Source organism: Fukomys damarensis, unplaced genomic scaffold (assembly GCF_012274545.1).
Source record: "Fukomys damarensis isolate Sample0158 unplaced genomic scaffold, DMR_v1.0_HiC HiC_scaffold_35, whole genome shotgun sequence".
Taxonomy (NCBI): domain Eukaryota; kingdom Metazoa; phylum Chordata; class Mammalia; order Rodentia; family Bathyergidae; genus Fukomys; species Fukomys damarensis.
Window position 1 is genome coordinate 53,548,470 of NW_022900947.1, and position 24,017 is coordinate 53,572,486.

The 24,017-nt window shown below is 34.6% G+C and overlaps 1 protein-coding gene across 3 annotated transcripts; it reads left to right on the top strand.

Moving 5' to 3' along the window:
* Nucleotides 1-790: 790 nt before the first annotated feature.
* On the top strand, nucleotides 791-11,346 carry LOC104853266 (UDP-glucuronosyltransferase 2B15). 3 transcript variants are annotated; one of them, XM_010611171.2, is made up of 7 exons: nucleotides 791-1,565; nucleotides 2,801-2,813; nucleotides 2,955-3,090; nucleotides 6,321-6,452; nucleotides 8,122-8,209; nucleotides 9,143-9,362; nucleotides 10,441-11,346. In XM_010611171.2, exons 1-7 carry the CDS (start codon nucleotides 842-844, stop codon nucleotides 10,718-10,720), a joined length of 1,593 nt encoding a protein of 530 aa, XP_010609473.2. In that variant the 5' UTR covers nucleotides 791-841; the 3' UTR covers nucleotides 10,721-11,346. The 3 variants fall into 3 exon arrangements, with proteins under 3 accessions (XP_010609473.2, XP_010609472.1, XP_033614709.1); XM_010611170.1 differs by having other exon boundaries at nucleotides 791-1,313; XM_033758818.1 differs by lacking the exons at nucleotides 9,143-9,362; nucleotides 10,441-11,346 and adding an exon at nucleotides 8,827-8,922.
* The last annotated feature ends 12,671 nt before the right edge of the window (nucleotides 11,347-24,017 follow it).

Genomic DNA, 24,017 nt, shown 5'->3' on the forward strand with positions numbered 1-24,017 from the left:
CCCTTGTTCCTGGGCAGGGAAAATCAACATAGTAAAAATTATATTCTTCTTAACAAGCCAAGTGCCCCTTGGCTCTGAGCTGTTCTCAGAAGATAGGACAATAGCTGGTCTGTGCTTACTTCTATTTCTTTAGACCATTGTGAATACCAGCTGTTCAAAATCCTGCCACATCCTCACTCTACCTTAGTGATCTGCCTCAACTACTTTAGGGAAATCACTGCTGATTTTCCTTGATTTGGTCCTTTGTTTTAGATGTAAGAAGTCTAAGCAGTCCAGTCAGGCATCTAGCTGTTTTCTTGAGGAAGAGTGCAGGATATACTATAGATAATTGAGTATTAGAATGTTACATATTTCTGTAAAAATATTATGAAAGATTGAACTACACAGTGTAAATTAGTGAAATGTATATATGTAAATTATATAGCATCAAATTATATAGTTTTCTTGAATCATGATATCCAAGAATTTCATATGACCAGTATAATTACTGTATTTCTAGATCCTTGTCACAAGATTACAGGGACAGTCACCTTCTATTTGCTGCTGTCCTGGGAGCATAGTACTGATGTTATACAGGTGACTGATGCTTGCTGGTTATTGAGTCCAAGCTAGCTGACATCACTTAACCATAACAGGGAAATTAAATGCTCTTATAAACACCTGTCATTATTTATATTTACCTTTTCTATCTGCCATCAGTCCTCATGCTTTGTCAATTTGATATACGTACTTTGATCAGTCCAAGTAACCTTTTAACTTTTGGTTAATTTTTCACTGAATATAAGCATGGGCAATGACAGAAGGTAGCACAATTTGAAAAGAAATACTTCATGTTACCAAGATGTCCATGGCATGGATCTCTGCTCTGCTGCTGCTACAACTGAGTTGTTATTTCAACTCTGGGAGCTGTGGAAAGGTGCTGGTGTGGCCGATGGAATACAGCCACTGGATGAGCATGAAGAATATAATAGAGGAACTTATCCAGAGGGGACATGAGGTGACAGTCCTGAGACCTTCAAGTTTCATTTTTGTTGATGTGAATTCATCATCTGGAATTAAATTTGAAACATTTCCTTCATCTGTCAGTAGAGAGCAACTGGAAGAATTTTATTCTCAGTTGCTCACTAAGTTGATTAATATTGGGTCAATAGATTCATGTTTATTTTGTTTTCTAAACTCAGATGACTTTTCTAAAGCTTTTTCTGACAATGTTCACTTTTTCTGTAAAGAAGCAGTCTCAAACAAGAAGCTTATGACAAAACTCCACGAATCAAGATTTGATGTCCTTCTTGCAGATCCCATTGCTCCCTGTGGTGAGCTGCTGGCTGAGCTTCTAAAAATACCTTTTGTGTACAGTCTCCGCTTCTCTCCTGGCTTCCAAGTGGAAAAACATGGTGGAGGGCTTATAGTTCCTCCTTCTTATGTACCTACTATGCTTTTAGGACTAGGTGGTCAAATGAGTTTCATTGAGAGGGTAAAAAATATGATAGGTATGCTTTTATTTGAAGGTTGGTTTGAAATATTTAATGAGAAAAATTGGAATCAATTTTACAGTGAAACTTTAGGTAAGTCATGCTTTTAAGTAGTGGAGTGAAGTCTTTAGTATCTTGTGCATTTGCAAGTGAGATTGGATAAGCGTAAAATAAGAGGATTTTGTCTTTTATGTGTACCAGATAAAGTAAAAAGTAAAATTATCTGTCAACTGGACAGATATAGTAGAAATATTTACATCATGTGGTCATATTGCAGCCATTTGCCTGTTAACTGTATAGATCATTCTAGGAGGAGGTCACACAACTCTACAGTGAAACACTCAGGCTTTAACTTTGGGATTTCATATCAATTTTACCTTCTTTTCATTTTACAACAAAAGTCATTAGGCACCTCCCTAATGTCCTTATGAGTGAAAACAAGTAGATTGAAGAGTTTCTAGCAAAGGTATGTAGTAGCACTGAGGGAACTGTTTTCTCATGAGTAGACTAGTTTCCTTACCTAAAATAATAATTTTTTATTTTCTATACAAAAATACTTTTACTCTTGTGAAATGTGCAGTGTTCTATCTCAGACTCAAAAATTATAACTTGCATATTGTAATGATTCAACATGCTCTCATAAGTCCTTACAAATTATCCATTTTAAAGTTTTAAAATATGTAGAAAGGTGAACATACATATAGTGTTCTTCATTACATTTTTCCATTTCACCAAAGAATGAGCCACAATTAAGTATAAGAACCGATCTTGGTTTCTATAATTTCTGCTAATGTCCCAAAAAATGATTGCAAATGCTTGCAAATGATAATTACATATTACTAATCTACTAATATTAACCAAAAACAAGGGTAGTACAAGAAATTGAGCTATAGTCTTATAGAACTCACAGTCCACTTAGATCAGGTACCAGCTTGGTAAATAGGAGATACTAAATGATTTCTGAAAAACTGGTTCCAAAATTATAGTAGGATTGCTTGACTCTGAAGGTGGAATATTTGTTGACATTTGCATCTGTTATGCTGAGAGCTTTAGAGAAACAGGAACATATGGTTAATTATATAATGATTTTTGAAAACTACTTATTAATGTGAACATAGTGAAGTAACATTAGAGATGTAGTCTCATCTCATCCTTTCTCAAAGACACAATTGAGCCACATGTAAAACAAAATGTTTTGTTTATATGTAAATATATTTTTGTCAATGAATAGTCAATTTATATATTATTCCTACATTTAAAAATATGGTATATTCACTGAATAGTTATCTAATTGCCCAGATTTTTCTTTTTTTTCCTCCTCCATTCAGGAAAACGCACAACATTATATGAGACAATGGCAAAGGCAGAAATGTGGCTCATTCGAAGCTACTGGGATTTGGAATTCCCTCGGCCCAGCTTACCAAATTTTGATTTTGTGGGAGGACTCCACTGCAAACCTGCCACCTCTGCCTTACGCACAACATTATATGAGACAATGGCAAAGGCAGAAATGTGGCTCATTCGAAGCTACTGGGATTTGGAATTCCCTCGGCCCAGCTTACCAAATTTTGATTTTGTGGGAGGACTCCACTGCAAACCTGCCAAACCTCTGCCTAAGGTAAACACATTCTTGTCTTTAGTTTTTCTTTTAATTTTCTGTGGGAATGCTCTGCACTGTTCTTTGAGAGTCTTTACTCATATTGAGAAATATGTGGGAAACAGACAAGTATCATGCCAATTAAAAACCTGTATTTCAGTTAGGAATGGTAGCACATACCTGTAAAACTAGAACTCCAGAGGCTAAGGATGGAGAGCGATCTGTTTGACCAGACCTGGGCAACATAGCAAATTCAAAGATAGTGTTGACTGCAGAAAAAGGCCCTGTTTTAAAAAAGAAAATTCATATTTTTATTTCAGTAGAAGTATCTGCATTTCACTACCATTACAGAAAAATATGGGATGCTAGAAGGTACTCAGAAAAGAGTCCATTAATTATGGTCCTCATTATTCCTCACTGTCATTCAGGTATTCATTCAAAGTGTGTAAACTGACTAGTGTACATGACCAGTAAGTGTAAAATAAGCCTAGAAACAGCATAGACAGAGCGTCTTCCCCTTCCACACATTGTGTATACTATTTGGAAAAATATAATATAATCAAGTAATAGATATTGTGTGAAACATACCTTAAAAGGGAAGGATTATATTACTAAGAAAACTTTTAAATGAGATTATAGAAACCATCCCAGAAAAATTAATAATAATGATGATGATGATAAATGAACAAGGTGCAGGAATAGGTAAGGGGTGAGTTGTAGCAAAAGACACAAAACATAGTAGAAGAGTAGAAACAATTCCCAAGAACTGCAAGCTTATTTTATGAGGATGATAATTTTTCTGGATAGCTAATTTATAACCACATGACAGAGTCCAAAATATCTAATAAAAACATTGTTGACACAGAGAAAAAAAATTGAGCTAGGGAAACAGATGATCATTTTTCTTCTAGAAGCAATAAATCCCTGAATATGCCACGAGTGAATTAGATTGCAGAGATGCAGAATGGTAGAAATGGGCAGCATTGAGAACATAGTTGTAAGAGTTCAGGCAACACATGATGAAATGTAGACTAAGGTATGCACGCATGTCCAAAACCTACTCAGACAATCAGAGTAGAAGTTCATATTGACTGCTGTGGAAAGTGTAAAATATAAAATAGTTAAAAGTAAGTATTTGGAGATGGGAATTTAGCTCAGTGGTTCTGCCTCCTTCCTCACAAGGGCAAGGACCTGAGTTCAATCCCCAGTATAAGAAGAAAGAAAGAAAGAAAGAAAGAAAGAAAGAAAGAAAGAAAGAACTAAAAGAGAAAGATTTGTACCATTTAGTAAGTGTTCCAGAATTAATTGTGCTCTATTGATGTTATTGCTATCTTATTATTAATGTTAATTAATATTTGATAAAATATTCACATTAAATTTGAACTGACAACACGACACAACAGTTTAAGATGATAATCCATGTAAAGTCATAGTGAAAAGATCCTATTGATTTCTTTATCTTTTTTGGTGCCAGGGATCAAACTCTGTCCCTTGCTCTTGCAAAGCAGGTGGTGGAACCACTGAGCCAAATCCCCATCCCCTCTTTATTTCTTTGAAAGTAAATATATAATTTCAGGCAATACAATGGATGAACAAGATCACATGAATAAATTTTATTGGAAGAACTAAAGTTCTATGTTTGTATTCTACTTACAAAAAAAGAGTATTGGTCAATTTTATACCTGTGAGGCCCCAGCAATATCTGCTACTAAACCTAACATCTCCTTCCCTTGTTTGTAGCACTGAAACCACTCCTCACTTCAGATCCCAGAGTTTTATATTTCAAGGTACAAAGGATGGGTTACTTTCTTGAAACAGGTATCTGATGCCATTTGTCAAGCCTGTAAGACACCTCAGTAAAGTTCCCTGCAGTGACACACTTGTGGCATCAATGTTACCTGGCAAAGTGAATGCAGAGGAAAGATCCCCTGCTTAGGTATTAAACACTTTACAGTTCCTGTAATTTCTCTGAAAACTGATTTGATGTGAATCACAATATTATTTTGGCAGTGTATAGTGTGATATTCCTTAAGAACAAACCCAATAATCTTATCTATTTTGAATTGGCATCACACTTCTGTGATGAGGTATTCTGTATTGTTTCAGTGTATGTTATCTTTTATTAAGGCTTTTCTGTTCACCTTCTTATTAGCAACAATATAAAGCTGAAATCTGATTATGTGGTAAATTCCAATATCCTTTTTTTGGTACTAGGGATCAAACTCTGGACCTTGAGCTTGTGAGGCAGGCGTAGTGCCACTGAACTACATCTCTACCCCATCCAGTGTCCATTTTATTTATGATTTTTAAAATTATTTTTTTCATTTTTTATTTTTTTCTTTGAGTTTATTGGTACTTTTAAAGTATACAGTACAGTTACATTCTTCATTGGGATCTTGTACCTTTACATGACAGATCTTCATTCTCATTTGTTCCCCATACCCCTGCCCTCCCTTCACCCCCACAATAACTCCAAAAGTCAAATAAATGAGGCATTATTAGTGCATTACTAAGCAGTATATTCATACACTTGAATTTCTTGATTAAAAAGCAATGGTTAGAAGGAGTAGGAAATAGAATAAGCAGAAAAGGAAGAAGAAAGAACTCTAAAAATGGCAACAATTACTAATCATAGCTGTTATTAAATTGCTCAAAATAGAAATTGAGAAAGGTGCATCATCTTAATAACATTTGTAGCCTTTATCTATAAGATGCTTATTTGAATATGTGTGAAGAAAAACAATCAAGGTGCACAAATTTCTCTAGCCATTATTTATTAAAAAAAACCCAGAAAGTAACTTAAACTTCCACTTTTAGGGAATGATTAAGTAATGAAATATGTGTCTAACCCTAACCTTCATTGTTTTACTTAAGAAAACAGCCATGAAAAGAGTGTGAGTTGAGAAGAATGAAAAGAAAATGAATAAACTCATTATTTTTTTTCTTGGGTAAACTAAAAACATAAACAAGTACAATTTTCTGGAGATTATCATATAATATAAATGAAATATAAAGCTTTGGTTTTGTAAAGAGTTTTTTTGAACTTTGACTACACAAAAATATTAACATTACCAGGTACATTTTGACCTGAAATTCTGAAGCTATCACTTTGTCTTATGTGCATTTTATCAGAGCCACTCTAATAATTGTTGTTAATTCTTGATTTTTAACATTTTTTTGTAATTACAGTGTTTTCAATACCCTTTACTGTGCTGTTGTTTTGCTTTTCTGATGGAACAAATGCTTTTCAGGAAATGGAAGACTTTGTGCAGAGCTCTGGGGAACATGGTGTCGTGGTGTTTTCTCTGGGGTCCATGATCAGCAGCATGACAGAAGAAAGGGCCAATGCAATTGCTTCAGCCCTTGCACAGATTCCACAAAAGGTTGGCAAAGGGTCTCATTGGCAAACATCCACTAAAGGAGTCATTAAACCCTGCAAATGTCTGATTTCAGAAACTTGCTCTTTCTTCCTGTGGGGTTGGTATTGTCACTGTATACATTAGCATTGTTTCAGAAAGAGATTTCATTTAAAAATGGACTATCACAGTAACATTAAGCAGGTATTGAAAAGGGTTTGAAGTAAATCATGCTGGTTAGAATTCCCATGTTATCTTCACCTTTTTGTTTATTACAATTTTGGAGTAGACTTCTTTAGGTGCATTTTAGGGGGATATTCAGAGCAGAAAAAAGCAACTGGAGCCAACTCACTATCCATGTATCCACTCAATCATGTTAATTAAAAAGAGAGGGAGACTAGCTGGAATGGGCACAATCTATATCTGGAACAGAAACATAGCAAAAATACAGTGAAGTTGTCTTCTTTCCTGCAGTGAAACTTGTGCATTATAAAATATGCTTCACAAGGACTCTGCATTTATTCCATTAGTTTATGTCCTTTGACTCAAGAAAGCAAAAGGGAAATATGAGTCAAAGAGAAAGAAGCCTGTCTTGGGAAGATGTTCAGATTCCTATCCTGTAGCAAAAAATAGGGATTATTTTTTTTAAACATATCTAATTAATCTTCAATCTTTAAATAGTTGTGAAATATGGTAGATTTTAGTTACTGTCAATACAGCACTTTTGTAATTTCCTATGCCAATTTTTAGCTGGGAACCAGAAGTTACTTTCAACACACTCCCAGTAAATAGAGCTCAAGTATTTATAAGTGATGCCCCAGTTTAAGAGAACTTGGCCTTTCTAAAACCAGTACCTCATTTTTGCATGTGAAATGCTTAGGCTATGGCAGATCTTGTTCATCTTTGCTGTGAATATTTTGTATTGCATCATGGAAGAGAAAAGAACTAGTTGAAGAAAATTTAACTACTTTAAAATATGAATGATTTTTGAAAAGCTATTTTATATATGAACTCAAACTAATTCCATTTTGTAAATTTAATTTATTATTCTACCAGTGGTGATAATACTATAGATTCTTATTGAAAATGCCAGTTGAAACTTTTCCTATAATTAAGAATTAATAATTTTAATATGATGGTCAGTATACATGTACATCCTAAAATCAATAAATGATTTCTTACAAACACTGATTGTGTAGATTCCATAATTTAGACAACAAAAAGTGATATTTTATGCATCCAATTCTACTAAGTTAACTTATGGAACAAATGATTATAAGTAAAATATCATAATATCTTATAAAAATAAGTCAGTATTAATAATGGAACAAGGAAGCTACTACTGTAAAAGTATGTTAATGAAAATGAAAACCATTAGAAATTATTCTTTGCAAATTTCCATATTTCTAAAATATTTAATAATTTAAATTATTTAAATATTTTAATAGCAATTTCCCTATTTAATTAAGAATGTAGTATCTTATTTGTCACTCTCTGTAAAACATGATTACATTCAATCTGATTAAATATAAAGCTAACTATAGAAAATGTTGGTGTTCTATTTGTCTCAGTATCTTCATGGTTCTTAATATTTAATCTCCTGTCCTCAGTTTTAAAATCTACACAATGAAAGACACTTGGTGGTCTCTAAATTTTAAAATTCAACATATATAATATTGCTGTCTTTACCTAACAGGTTCTTTGGAGATTTGATGGCAACAAACCAGATACCTTAGGACCCAATACTCAATTGTACAAGTGGCTTCCTCAGAATGACCTACTTGGTAGGATACTGGAGAATGAATATTGAAAACTTAAATCAGTAAGGATGATGGTAGCTCAAGATGGAACAAATCAGGAAACATTTAGTGTTAAACAATCAAAACTGAAACTAAACTTCATTGTATATTTGCAGTCTTGGGGGAACCAAAATGAATTGCAGTAGTTGATGTCTGTTATCCATGGAAACAATATTAAATCTTTAGTTCAAATCTATTTGCTTCTCAGAGAGGAGGTGATAATTTCCAGGGTTGTCTTGCACCTGTCCTTCCACAGAAATGGGGGTTTACAAATATTGGTCAAGATAAAACTCTTGATTTATTTTCAGTGATGCTGTATTTTCAATGGGAAATTATTCACACTTTTATGCTGACTTAACAATTAACTCTCTTTGGTCCCATTGTCACATCTTGCTAATTTACACAACTGTTACATCAGAATTAGTGACTGAACTACCTCTTTAAGAGAACAAGTTCTAATGCATATGTGGTCCTATTACTATGTCACTTGGTTTATTTTACCACATTATATGAACTTTTCCTGGAAATCCTGTATTCATTGTTAGAGTCATATGCCATATCTGAACAATAACATTCAATTTCTTTTGCTTTCTTGATCTGAGACACAATAGGAATGTTATTGTACCAGGTGTGGTGCTGCATGACTCTAATCTCAGCACTCAGAAGACTGAGGCAGGAGGACTGCTGAGACTTTGAGGCCAGCATGGAGTACATAGTAAGTTCAGGCCAGTACACAGCAAGACCTTGTCTCAAAAAAAAAAAAAACAAAACAAAATTCAAAAGCAATGTCACTGTAGTTATATAGATACACAATTTTTATCCATAAGATACCAATATTTTCAGTGACTTGTATTATATATTTCTCATCGTATCTAAAATGTATAGTTAATTATTATGCTGACATTCACCTAATTTTAGGTCATCCAAAAACGAGAGCTTTTGTCACTCATGGTGGAGCCAACGGTGTTTACGAGGCGATCTACCATGGGATCCCTATGGTGGGCATTCCTTTGTTTGGGGAACAGTATGATAACATTGCTAACATGGTGGCTAAAGGAGCAGCTGTCAAAGTGAATTTCATTACAATAACAAGTACAGAATTGCTAAATGCACTGAAGACGGTCCTTAACAGCCCTTTGTGAGTACAAACTTCTTTTTATAATGTATATTCTGCTTAGAAATAAGTTCTGACAGGGAGGTGAAGGAAGTAGCAATTAGTCTGAAGTGGAAATAATGAAATACAAATTTGTTTAATGCTGAAGCCATCATTAGACATGAGGTTCAGTGTCACAATAATTTTTTTCAGTGTTCTTATTTGAAATATTTGTGCAAGGTTTAGGCAGAGTGTAAAATGTTGAAATAACCTGTATATGGAATGAGAGGAATCACTGAGGATGGTCACAGAGGAATTACAAGGAATATGAAGGAAACAGTGAAACAGGAATCATGAATGATGTAAGGGTTTGATCCATGTATCTCTGAACCCAAAACAGAGATATTTATAAAAAGGCAACAAATAAGAGTCAGTACAGTATTCAAACAACAAAATCTGTTTTTTAGTTTTAATGACTGAACTATTGATGAAAATTTCAATACTGCTTTCTGGTCTGCAACATGATTTAGAGCAAAAAGAATACCTTGTCAAGGTTCATACTACATCTGTGAGTAAACTCATTAAGGAGTGTAGTATTGACCAGAAAGCAGTATTGAAATTTTCATCAATAGTTCAGTCATCAAAATTAAAAAATAGATTGTGTCATTTGAATACTGCCCTGACTCTTATTTGTTGCCTTTTTGTAAATATCTCTGTTTTGAGTTTATAGATACATGGATCACACCCTCATATCATTCATGATTCCTGTTTCACTGTTTACTTCTTATTTGAACCTTGTATAACAGGTCTATTAACAATTTTTTACTGTACAATTCTAGATCTGTCTCATAAATACCCCATATGTTTCTGTTAGTTTTTGTTTGTTTTACTTTGGGAAAGAACTTATTCCAGACTTTAGCTTAGAAATAACAGTGCTCCCCTAGCCTTTCTGTTCACTTCTTCAAATCTTATGTGTTAAACAGTTCTAAATTACTAAGATTTCTAAAATGACTACTGAAAGAAGATAATTTCTTTTAACAGGTTTTTACATTCATGTTTACCACTTCCAAAAATTCACATTCCACCATGTTAAAATGTCTAAACTTATTTAATTTTCCTTCAGTTATAAGGAGAATGCTATGTGGTTGTCAACTATTCACCATGATCAGCCCATGAAGCCCCTGGACCGAGCAGCCTTCTGGATAGAGTTTGTCATGCGCCACAAAGGGGCCAAGCACCTGAGGCCACTTGCCCAGAACCTCACCTGGTACCAGTACCACTCACTGGATGTGATTGGGTTCCTACTGGCTGGTGTGGTGATCATTACTTTCCTTGTCATAAAATGTTGCCTGATTTGTTCTCGAAATTTTGTGAAGATGGTAAAGAAGCAAAAGAGGGAGTAAAACTCCTTCAGATTTAATGTGTTACAAGTGAGGCAATTTCATTTAAGTCAACCACCATGGATTAAAACATTACAAAGATGATCCTCCATATTTTACAACACCTTTGCTTTCTTGATTTACATATATATTGTAATCCTGTTTAAGGAATATGTAATTCTAATTGCAGAACTCCTATGATAATTGTACTTGACTATTGACATGTACATTACCATAAATATTTTAATAAATGAGACTCACTGAAGCCACATGTGGGAGGTCTCACCAGGAGTGAATGATGAAACTGAAGGATGAAACTGAGGGACAAAAGGGGATAGGCTCTGTGGGAATTGAGTGGTTAAAATAAGAGTCAAAAGTACACCAATAACTATATGGATAGGCAAAACACAGACAGGCTGTGTGAGGGACGAATTGTTAAATTGGACAAAATCACACAGGCCTTATGAAAATCAAATGGGTAAAAAAGCAAGAAGTTTAGATTTGTAAGTATGTTTTGTAGTACTCCACTGTATGAAAAAAAAATGACATATTGGCTGTTTCCAAGATTCAGCTATTATTGACTCGGCTTCCATAAACACTGTTGCACATATAATGCTATGCTTTGATGTTTTTAATTTTTTGGGGGAAGACACCAAGAATGAGAATAGGTTGCTCAAATGTTATCTCTAGTTTTCGTGTTTTGAGCAAATTCTACACTGATCTTCACAATAGTTGCACCAGCCTACACTACCACCAACAGTGGAGAAGGGCTCCTTTATCTCTCATAACCCTGCCAGCATTTGTTGTTGGTTGATTTCTTGATAACAGCCATGTTTTCTGGAGTGAAGTGTAATCTCACAGTTGTGTCAATTGTCTCAATTAACCAGTGATGTTGTGATAGGGAAAACTTTTATAGATAGCAAAAACCTATAAAGTGGTACAATTGAAAGTGGCTTCTGCTGTCTCTAACAGCAATTTGTTTTGTTTTGCTCAAAACTAATGGGCACCAGGGCTGGGGATTTAGTTCAATGGTTCTGCCACCTGCCTTGCAAGTACAAGGACCTGAGTTCAATCCCCGGTACCAAAACAAAACAAAGCAAAAACAGAAACAAAAAACTAATAGGCACCAAAGGCACTAAATGCTGAATGAGGCATTTGGTTTTACCCTGAGATAATAGGGCACATCAGGGTCTTGAGCTTCAGAGAGACTGAAGCCACCTGATCTTAAAAGTGTCAAGATAAAAAGGACCATTTCCAACACTCACTCCCCTGACCCTGAACACCCCCTTCCTATGGACTAGAGTAGATATCTAGGTGAACTTAAAGGTAAACTCCCCAACTGCAAAGAACTGTTATATCTGGATTCAAAAGAGTAACCATTTTGTGACTGTGATTTGAGCTGTGAGAATGAAATGTAACTGAAGCGAAGGCTGTAAAACCCTATAAAAGGGGGAATTATAACCCAGTGCACTGTTGATCCAGGCATGGCTTATGTGCAATCAACACTTATCAATGAGTAAATTTGTTATTTTTCTTCCATTATGCTGCCTCTCTGTGTGTCACTTACTGATTCCTTCCATAACAGTTGAACATTTTTAATATATTTATTTTCTATTTGTACTTCTTAATCTAGAAATGCCTATTAATTTCAGGTGACCATTTTTGGATTGGGTGTTTAAATTTGTACGGTCTGATTATTTTGGGTTTTTATACTCTAGATATTAGTCCTATGTCTGAGGAAAAATTTACAAAATTTTTTCTGACACTCTAGGTTGTCTCTTCACTACGTTGCTGGTTTCTTTTGCTGTGCAAAAGTTTTTAATAGGATGAGATCCTAGTTGTTGATTCTTCATGATAGTTCCTATGTGATTGGGGTTTTGTTCATAAACTCTTTGCCTACACCAATATCTTCAAGAATTCTGCCTAATATATATTCCACCAGATTTATTGTTCCTGTTTTAATGTTTAGATCTTTGATCCATTTGCATTTTAGCTTAGTGCATAGTGAAAAATATAGGACTAGTTTTAACCTTCAGCAAGTGAAAACCCAATATTTCCATTACCATTTATTAAAGACTCTATCATTCTTTCAGTGAAGGTCTTTAAGTCATTTGTTAAAGATAAGATGGAAGAGTGTAGTTGGAGTTATTTCTGCATCTGATTATCTTTTCTATTGATCCTCAGGTGTGTTTTTTGACAGTACTGTGCATTTTCTTATTTTTATTTTTTGTGGTACAAGGTTTTAAACTCAGGAGCTTGGGTTTGCGAGGCAGGCATCAGAACCACTGAGACAAATCCACTACTCCAACAGTGCCATGCATTTTTAATCACAGTAGATTTGCAGTATAATTTCAGTCAGGGATTGTGATACTCCCAGCCTTGCCTTTGCTGGTCAGAATTGCTTTTGCTATTCTATGTATCTTCCAGTTTCAAATGAATTTTAGGATTGTTTTCTCTAGTTCTGTGAGATATGTGATTGATATTTTGATCAGGATTGAATTAATTCTTAGGGAGGGGTGGAGGGGTTGAAGGGAGGGCAGGGGAATGGGGAAAAATAAGAATAAAGATAGATTATGTATAGGTACAAATTTCCAGTGATGATGTCATTATATTCTATACCTAAAATGTACCAATAAACATAATGAAAAAAAAAACTGTGTAACAGTTTTGGAAGCATGGTAATTTTGACTATATTGGTTCTTCCTACCTAAGAACAGGAGATATTTTTCTGATACCTTCTTTATATTCTAGAAGCTTGAGGGTCAACATTGTGTGTTTTATTTGAGCTCATTTTGTTTTTCTGGATTGGAAATTCACTATTATAAATTTCCCTTGTGGGATTGCTTTGTGTCACATATGTTCCAGTATGTTTTACTGACATTATCATTTATTTGTAGAGATTGACTAATTTATTCTTTGACTTCATTTATAATCCATTGCTTGTTTTTTCAATTAATTTTATTGGTGCATTTAATGTAAACAATATAATGATATTCATTGGTGGAAAATTGTGCCTTTACATAATCATACTTGGTTCTTGTTTTTTCCTAGCCCTCCCTTCAACTCCTCCCTCCCTCCCTATCTACAAAGGCTTTGTTTCAATTCTTTCTCATTTTCTCATATTCATTACATTTCATTCTTTCCTTTCCCCTAACCCTCCCACTTACCCATCATCTTTATCCCTTTTATTCCATTTCACATTTTCTATTATAAATTTCAGTCCTTATTTTCATTTTCAGTTTCTCACACTAGAGAAACTACTCAGTATTTACACATGTGTGTCCTATTAATTTCACTTCAGACTATGGTCTCAATGTGCATCCATTTAGCTATAAATGTGCCGAGTTTCTCATTTTTTATGGCTGAGTAGTATTCCATTTTATAGAAAAATACATTTTCTTTATCCAGTCTCCCATTGATGGGCATTTTGGCTGCTTCCAACTTTTAGCTATTACATATTGTACTGTTATTAACATGAGTGCACATATATCACAATGATATGATTCTTTTAATTCTTTAGGGAAGATATCCAACAGGAGAATAGTTGGGTCAAATGGCACTTTCAATACTAGATCTTTGAAGTATTTGCAAGTGGTTGCACCAGTGGGCAATCCCACCAGCACTGGAGCAGGGTTCCTCTTTCCCCACAGCCCCACCAGCATATGTTGGTAGTTGATTTTGTGATAGCAGCCATTCTTTCTGGGGTGAGGTGGAATCTCAGCATTGTTTTCACTTGCATTTCTCAATGACCAGTAATGTTGAACATTTTTTCATTTTTTTTTTTTTGCCATTTCTACTTCATTGTCTGAGAAATGTCATCTGTTTCAGATGACCATTTTTGGATTGGGTCTTTAAATTTGGGAGGTTTGATTTTTTTAAGTTCTTTATGTATTCTAGATAGTAGTCTTTGTCTGAGGAAGAGCTGGTGAATATTTTTTCCCACATTGTGAGTTTTCTCTTAACATTGTTGGTCATTTCTCTTGCTGTGCAAAAGAATTTTAAAAAGAAGACATTCCACTTGTTGATTGGACAGCTGAGGTTCTGTACACAAAATCTTTTCCCACACCAAGTCTTCCAGAGTTCTATATAAACCTCTCTTTTGGCTCGTGTAGTTTTTTCATGTTAATATTTAGATCTTTAATCCATTTTGATTTTAGTTTAGTGCATGGTGAGAGATAAGGTCTAGTTTTAATCTTTCACAATTTGAAACCTAGTTTTTCCAGGCCCACTTATTACAGAGGCTATCTTTCCTCCAGTGAGGGTATTTGGCTCCTTTGTCATAGATGAGGTGGCTGAATATGTCTGGAGTTGTTTTTACATCTTCTAATCTGTTCCACTGGTCCTCAGGTTGTTTTTTTTGCCAGTATCATGCTGTTTTTATCACTGTAGTTCTGCAGTATAATTTCAAGTAGGGGATTTTGATACCCCCTACATCTATTTATTACCTAAAATTGCTTTTGCTATTCTAGGTCTCCTCTTGTTCCAAATGAATTTTTGTTTTCTCAAGGTCTGTGAAATATGCTGCTGGGATTTCAATTGGGATTCCATTGAATCTATATAACAGTTTTGGAAGTATGGCCATTTTCACTATGTTGAGTCTTCCTACCCAGGAGCAAGAAATATCTTTCCATTTTCTGATATCCTCTTTAGTCTTTTTTCAGAGTTCTATAGGCTACAGAGTAGTGATCTCTGATTTCTTTTGCTAGGTTGATTCCTAGGTTGCTGTTTATGGATGCTGTTGTGAAAGGAATTGATTGCCCATTTCTCTCTCAATGAGCTGTTTATATTTTTGTGTTACATTGAATCCAGATATTTTACTGAATTTGGTTATTAAATCTAGAAGTGGAGTTCTTGTGGTCTTCTAAATAGAGTATCATGTCATCTGCAAATGATGACAATTTTCCTTCTTCCTTTCCTATCTCTATTCCTTTTATTTCTTTCTCTTGTCTAGTTGCTGTGGCTAATGTTTCCAAACTATATTGAACAGGAGTGGGGATAGTGGACATCCTTGTCTTGTTCCTGATTTTAGTGACAACCTTTTCAGTTTTTGATCATTTAGTATGATGTTGGCTGTTGGTTTTCATAAATGGCTTTTATCAGACTGAGGTAGAGACCGTCTATGACAATTTCATGTAGGTTTTATTTTAAATCATGAATGGGTGTTGGATATTGTAGAATGCTTTTTCGGCATCTGTTGAGATGATCATATGGTTTTTGTCCTTAGCTCTGTTAATATAGTGTATTACATTTATTGATTTGCATATGTTGAACCATCCCTGCATCCCTAGGATGAATCCCACTTGGTCAGGGTGTACGATGTCCTTCATGATCTTTTGCATTCTATTTGCCAGTATCTTATTAAAGATTTTTGCATCTATGTTCATTAGTGAGATTGGTCTATAGTTCTCATTTTGGTTGGGTCTCTCTGTGTTTTGGGGATTAATGTGATGCTTGCTTCTAGGAATAAATTTGGGATTATTGCTTCCTTTTCAATTTCATTGAAGAGTTTAAACAATATTGGCTGTAGTTCTCTCCAAATGTCTTGTAGAATTCCATAGTGAAGGGAGCAGGGCCTGGGCCTTTCTTAGGTGATAAGTTTTTTTTTTTCTCATTGTGTTTATTGGTACATTTTAGGTATACAGTACAGTTACATTCATCATTGGGATCTTGTACCTTTACATGAAAGGTCTTGGTTCTCATTTTTTCTCCTTACCACCGCCCTCCCTTCACCTCCTCCTTCCTTTCCTATTTACAAATACTTTATTTCCATTTTTAATTTTCTCATATTTTTTCTTTTCCCTTATTTCCTTTCCCCTACCCTTCCCCCTCTTACCCTGCACCTTCAGCCCTTTTATTCCTATTTCACATTGTCAATTATACCATTAGGATCTTATGTACAATTATAGTTTTTCACACCAGAGAAACTATTCAGTATTTATACATGTGTGACTTATTTATTTCACTTAGGAGTATATCCTCTTTATGCATCCATTTTCCTATGAATGACTAATTTCTCATTCTTAATGGATGAGTAATATTACATTTTATAGAAAAATCACATCTTCTTTATCCAGTCTCAAACTCATGGGCAAATGGGCTGTTTCCAAGTTTTAGCTATTACAAACTGTGCCTCTGTAAACATAGGTGCACATATATCACTCTGATATAACTCTTTTGGAAAAAAAAACAGCAGAGGGATGGAAGGGTCAAATGGAACCACTAATCCTTGTTCTTTGAGGTATCTCCACATTAATTTCCATAGTGGTTGCACCAGTCTACACTCCCATCAACAATACATAAGGGTTCCTTTTTCCCACAACCCCACCAACATTTGTTGGTTGATTTCTTGATAGCAGCCATTCTTGGTGGGGTGAGATGGAATCTAAGTGTTGTTTTCATCTCTATATGTTGAATGACCAGTGATGTGGAACATTTTTTCATGTATTTACTTGCTGCTTTTACTTTGTCGGAGAAATGTCTCATCTGTTCATTTCATATGCCCATTTTTGAATTGTATCTTTATATTTTGGGAGGCTGATTTTTTTGAATTTCTTTATATGTTCTAGATAATAGCCCTTTGTCTGAGGAGCAGCTGGTAAAAATTTTTTCCCACTTTGTAGGTTATCTTTTAGTTCTGTTGATGGTTTCTCTTTCAGTGCAGAAGCTTTTTAATAAGATGAGATCTCTGTTAATTCTTTCTGCTAGTTCCCATGCTACTGAGGATTTGTTCACAAAGTGTTTTCCTATGTCACTGTCTTCAAGAGTTCTGCCTAACTTATCTTCCAGCAAGTTTCATATTTCTGTTTTAATATTTAGATCTTTAATCCATTTGGATTTTAGTTTAGTGCATGGTGAAAGATAAGTGTCTAGTTTTAATCTTTGGCAGGTTGAAATCCAGTTTTTCCAACACCATTTATTAGAGAGGCTATCTTTACTCCAGTGAGGATTGTTGGCTCCTTTGTGAAAGATGAGGTAGTTGAGTATATCTGGAGTAGTTTCAGTATCTTCCAATCTGTTCCAAAGATCCTCAGGTCTGTTTCTTTGCCAGTAACATGCTGTTTTCATCACAGTGGCTTTGTAGTATAGTTTCAAATTGGGAATTTTTCTATCTGCTGTCCTGTCTCTGTTGCCTAAAATGGCTTTTGCTATTCTAGGTCTCTTATAACTCCAAAGGAATTTTTGGATTCCTTTTTCCAGTTCTGTGAAATATAATGTTGAAATTTCAATTTGCATTGCATTGAATCTGTATAGCAGTTTTGGTAGTATGGCCATTTTCACTATGTTGATTTTTCCTACCTAGGAGCAGGGGATATCTTTCCATTGTCTTATATCCTGTTCAATCTCCTTTTTCAGAGTGCTGTAGTTTTCAGTGTTGTGGTCTTTTGCTTCTTTTGTTAGATTGATTCCTAGATACTTCATTTTTTGGGATGCTATTGTGAAAGGAATTGTTTCACTAATTTCTCACTCAGTGAGTCTGTTATTTGTGTACAAGAAGGCTATTCAATTTTGAGTGTTGCCCTCATAACCAGCTACTCTGCTAAAAGTGTCAATTAAGTCTCAAGTCTTTTGGTGGAATTTTTTGGGTCTTCAATGTGGAGTACCATATCATCAGCAAATAATGACAGTTTAAATTCTTCCTTTCCTATCTTTATTGCTTTAATTTCTTTCTGGTGTCTAATTGCTATGGCTAATGTTTCCAGAACTATATCAAAAAGGAGTGGTGATAGTGGTCGTCCTTGTATTGTTTCTGATTTTAAAGTCAAGGTTTTCAGTTTTTGGCCATTTAATGTGATGTTGGCTGTTGGTTTTTCATAACCTTTATTAAATTGAGATATAGCCCTATTCCAATTTTTTGCACGATTTTTAAAATCATGAATGAGTGCTGAATTTTGTTGAATGCTTTTTCTGCATCTATCCAGAGGATCATATGGTTTTTGTCCTTGACTCTGTTAATATAGTGTAACATTTATTGACTTACATATGTTGAACCATCTTTGCATCCCTGGAATAAATCCGACTTGGTCAGCATGTATGATCTTGATGATTCCCTATATTCTGTGCTAGTATCTTATTAAGGATTTTTGCATCTATATTCATCAAGGAAATTGGCAGGTAGTTCTCTTTTTTATTTGCATCTTTCTCTGGTTTGGAAATCAAAGTGATACTTGCTTCCAGGAATGAATTTGGAAGTGTTGCTTCCCTTTAAATTTCACTCAAAAGATTAAATAGTAATGGCAGTAGTTCTTCTCTAAAAGTCTTGTAAAATTCAGAAGTGAATCCATCAGGACCTGGGCTTTTCTTTGTTGGCATACTTTTAATTACAGTTTCAATCTCACTGATTGTAATTGGGTTGTTTAGATTTTTTTTTATCTTCTTCATTCAACTTTGGTATCTAGAAATCTGTCCATTTCTTCTGTGTTTTCCATTTTATTAGAGAACAGGTTCTCAAAGTACGTATTGAAGATCCTCTGGATTTCTGTTGGATCTATTGTGACTTCATCTTTTTCATTTCTAATTGCATGGATCTGAGCCTTTTCTTTCCTTTTTGTTTTGATAAGGTTAGCTAAGGGTTTATCAATTTTATTTATCTGTGAAAAAAACCAACTCTTCGATTCATTTATTTTTTGTATCATTTTTTTAATTTCCATTGCATTGATTTCTGCTCTAATCTTTATAATTTCTTCTCTTGTAAGAGTTTTGAGTTTTTCTTGCTCTTCTTTTTCTAGCAGTCTAAGATTCATAATTAGGTTGTTTATTTCAGCTCCCTCTGTTTTCCTAGTATGGGCATTCAATGCTATGAATTTTCCACATAGAACTGCTTTTATTGTGTCCTATGGATTCCTGTATGTTGTATTGGTATCATTTATTTGAAAAAACTGTCCCTTCAGTTTACCCTGTGATGCACTGATTGTTAAGGAGAGTGTTGTTCAACTTCCATGTGTTTGTGAAGTTCTTATGCTACTGGTCTTATGCTACAGTTCTTATGCTACTGATCTCTGCTTGAATGCATTATGATCTGATAACATACAGGGGATAACTTCTTTCCTTTGTATTTTTTCAAACCTGTTCTATGAGCTAGTATGAGCTCTATCTTGGATAATGACCTATGTGCAGCTGAAAAGAATGTATATTCTGATTTTGTGAGCTGGAACACTCTATAGATGTCTATTAAATCCATATGTTCAAAAGCTTGGTTTAGTTCTATTATTTTATTGTTGATTTTTTGCCTAGATGTTCTATCTACTTGTGATAGTGGGGTGTTTAGTTCCCCCAGTACAATTGTATTAATGCTTATTTGGTTTTTTATGTTATTTAATATTTGTTTTATGTTATTGGGGTCATTAATATTTGGTTCATATATATTTATGATTGTCATCTTTTCCTCTTGAATTGTTCCCTTTACAAGGATGTAGTGGCCTTCCATGTGTCTCTAAATCAGTTTTGGTTTGAAATTTACTTTGTGAATAAGATAGCTTTTTCCAGGTTCCTGTCACATGGAGAAATGCTTTCCATCTTTTCACCTTCAATCTATGGGCTTCTTTTTGCACTAGGAGTGTTTCATGTATATAACATATTGTTGGATTTTGCTTCTTAATGCATTTTGCCAGTCTATTTCTCTTGATTGTTAAATTGAGGCCATAAACACTGATGGTTATAACTGATATGTACTGACTTATTATTGTCATGTTTTTGGCCTTTTGTTGACTCCTTTTATTCTCACCCCTCTTCTTTAGTTTCTTGCTTTGCCTATTTGATTTGCTTTGCTGGGCCTCATGGTGCTGTGAGCTTCACTGACTTTTTCTAGGATATTGTTTAGGATTGCTTGTAGTGATGGTTTGGTCTTTATGAAGTTTCTTGGGTGCACTTTGTCATGGAAGTATCTTATTTCCTCATCCATTTTGAAAGAGAGTTTTTCAAATTACACCAGTCTAGATTGGAGGTTGTTTTCTTTTTTTTTTTCAGCTTTAATTGAGTTTATTGGTACATTTTAGGGATACATTACAGTTACATTTATTGTTGGGATCTTGTACCTCTACATGACAAGTCTCGATTCTCATTTTTTTCCCCTTACCTGTGCCCTTTCTTCACCCCCTCCTCCCCTCCCCATCTACAAACACTTTATTTTCATCTTTTCATACTCTAACACTTTTTTCTTTTCCCTTTTTACTCTTCCCTTACCCATCCCACCTTGCCTGCACCTTTAGCTCCTTTCTTCCCATTTCGAAATGTCAGTAATCTTATTAGAATCTTATGCATTGCTGCAGATTATTCACACCAGGGAAACTATTCAGTATTTACACATGTGTGACTTATTTATTTCACTTAGGAGTATATCTTCAATATGTATCCATATTCCTATGAATAAATCTATTTTCTCGTTCTTTATGGCTGAGTAATATTCCATTTTATAGAAAAACCACAACTTCTTTATCCAGTTTCCAACAGATGGGGAAATGGATTGTTTCCAAGATTTAGCTATTACAAACTGTGCTGCTATAAACATGAGTGCACATACTTCTCTGTGATATGATTCTTTTAGCTCTCTTGGAAAGATACCCAGCAGAGGGATGACTGGGTCAAATGGAACCTCCAGTCTAAGCTCTTTGAGGTATCTCCATATTGATTTCCATACTGGTTGCACTAATCTGCACTCCCACCAACAATGGAGAAGGGTTCCTTTCTCCCCACAACCCCGCCAACATTTGTTATTGTGTGATTTCTTGATAGCAGCCATTCTTTGTGGGGTGAGGTGGAATCTCAGTGTTGTTTTCATCTGCATCTCTTGAATGACCAGTGATGTGGAACATTTTTTCATATATTTACTTGCCCCTTTTACTTCTTTGTCTGAGAAATGTCTGTTCATTTCGGATGCCCATTTTTGAATCGGGTCTTTATATTTGGGGGGACTGATTGTTTTGAGTTCTTTATATATCCTTGATAATAGTCCTTTGTCTGAGGAACAGCTGGTAAAAATTTTTCCCCACATTGTAGATTGTCTCTTAGTTGTGCTGATGGTTTCTTTTGAAGTACAGAAGCTTTTTAGTAAGATGAGATCCCAGTTGTTGATTCTATCTGCTAGTTCCCGTACTACTGAGGATTTGTTCATAAAGTCTTTTCCATGCCCATTTTTGAATTGAGTCTTTTTATTTGGGGGGGGCGATTGTTTTGAGTTCTTTATATATCCTTGATAATAGTCCTTTGTCTGAGGAACAGCTGGTAAAAATTTTTTCCCACATTGTAGATTGTCTCTTAGTTCTGCTAATGGTTTCTTTTGAAGTACAGAAGCTTTTTAGTAAGATGAGATCCCAATTGTTGATTCTATCTGCTAGTTCCCATGCTACTGAGGATTTGTTCATAAAGTCTTTTCCTATACCAATGTCTTCCAGAGTTCTGCCTAACTTACCTTCCAGCAAGATTAATGTTTCTGTTTTAATATTTAGATCTTTAATCCATTTGGATTTTAATTTAGTGCATGGTGAAAGATAAGGGTCTAATTTTAATCCTTGGCAGGTTGACATCCAGTTTTTCCAACACCATTTATTAAAGAGGCTATCTTTCCTCCACTGAGGATGGTCAGCTCCTTTGTCAAAGATGAGGTAGCTGAGTACATCTGCATTTGTTTTTGTGTCTTCTAGTCTGTTTCACTGATCCTCAGGCCTATTTCTTTGCCAGTATCATGCTGTTTTTATCACTGTGGCTTTGTAGTATAGTTTCAAATTTTGAATTATTATACCTGGTACCATGCGTCTGTTGCCTAAAATGGCTTTTGCTATTCTAGGTCTCTTATGGTTCCAAATGAATTTTTGGATTCTTTTTTCTATTTCTGTGAAATATAGTGTTAGAATTTCAATTAGCATTGCATTGAATGTATATAGCAGTTTTGGTAGTATGGCCATTTTCACTATGTTGATTCTTCCTACCCAGGATCAGGGGATATCTTTCCATTTTTTTATATCCTCTTCAATTACTTTTTTCAGAGTGCTGTAGTTTTCAGTGTAGAGATCTTTTGTTTCTTTTGTTAGATTGATTCCTAGATACTTCATTTTTTTGGATGCTATTGTAAAAGGAATTTTTTCCCTTATTTCTCTTTCCGTGTGTCTGTTATTTGTGCATAAGAAGGCTATTGATTTTTGGGTATTCACCTTGTATCCAGATACTCTACTGAGTCTGTCAATTAAGTCTAGAAGTTTTTTGGTAGAGTTTTTTGGATCTTCAATGTAGAGTATCATATCATCAGCAAATAATGACAGTTTAACTTCTTCCTTTCTTATCTTTATTCTTTAATTTCTTTCTCTTATCCAGTTGCTGTGGCTAATGTTTCCAGAACTATATTGAAGAGAAGTGGTGATAGTGGGCATCCTTGTCTTGTTCCTGATTTTAACATGAAGGTTTTCAGTTTTTGGCCATTCAATATGATGTTGGCTGATGGCTTTTCATAGATAGCCTTTATTAAATTGAGGTATAGATCATCTATTCCAATTTTTTGCAGGGTTTTTATCATGAGTGGGTGTTGAATTTTATCAAATGCTTTTTCTGCATCTATTGAGAGGATCATATGGTTTTTGTCTTTGACTTTGTTAATATAAAGTATTACATTTATTGACTTTCGTATGTTGAATCAGCCTTGCATCTCTGGAATAAATCCAACTTGGTCAGCATTGATGATCTTCTTAATAATCCTCTGTATTCTGTTTGCTAGTATCTTACTAAGGATTTTTGCATCTATATTCATTAAGGAGATTGGTCTGTAGTTCTCCTTTTTAGTTGTATGTTTCCCTGGTTTGGGAATCAAAGTGATACTTGCTTCCAGGAATGAATTTGGAAGTATAGCTTCCCTTTCAATTTCATTGAAAAGTTTGAAGAATAATGGCGGTAGTTCTTCTCTAAATGTCTTATAAAATTCAGTAGTGAATCCATCAAGGCCTGGGCTTTTCTTTGTTGGTAAATTTTTAATTAGATTTTCATTTTCACTGACTGTAATTGGGGTGTTTAAAGTGTTTTTATCTTCTTTGTTCAACTTTGGTAATTCGTAAGTATCTAAAAATCTGTCCATTTCTTCTGTGTTTTCCATTTTATTGCAGTACAGTTTCTCAAAGTAGGTATTCATGATCCTCTGAATTTCTTTTAGATCTGTTGTGACTTCACCTTTTTCATTCCTGATTGCATGGATCTGAGCCTTTTCTTTCCTTTTTTTGATAAGATTAGCTAAGGGTTTGTCAATTTTATTTATTCTTTCAAAAAACGAGCTCTTTGTTTCATTTATTTTTTGTATCATTTTCTGTTTCAATTGCATTGATATCTGCTTGGATCTTTATAATTT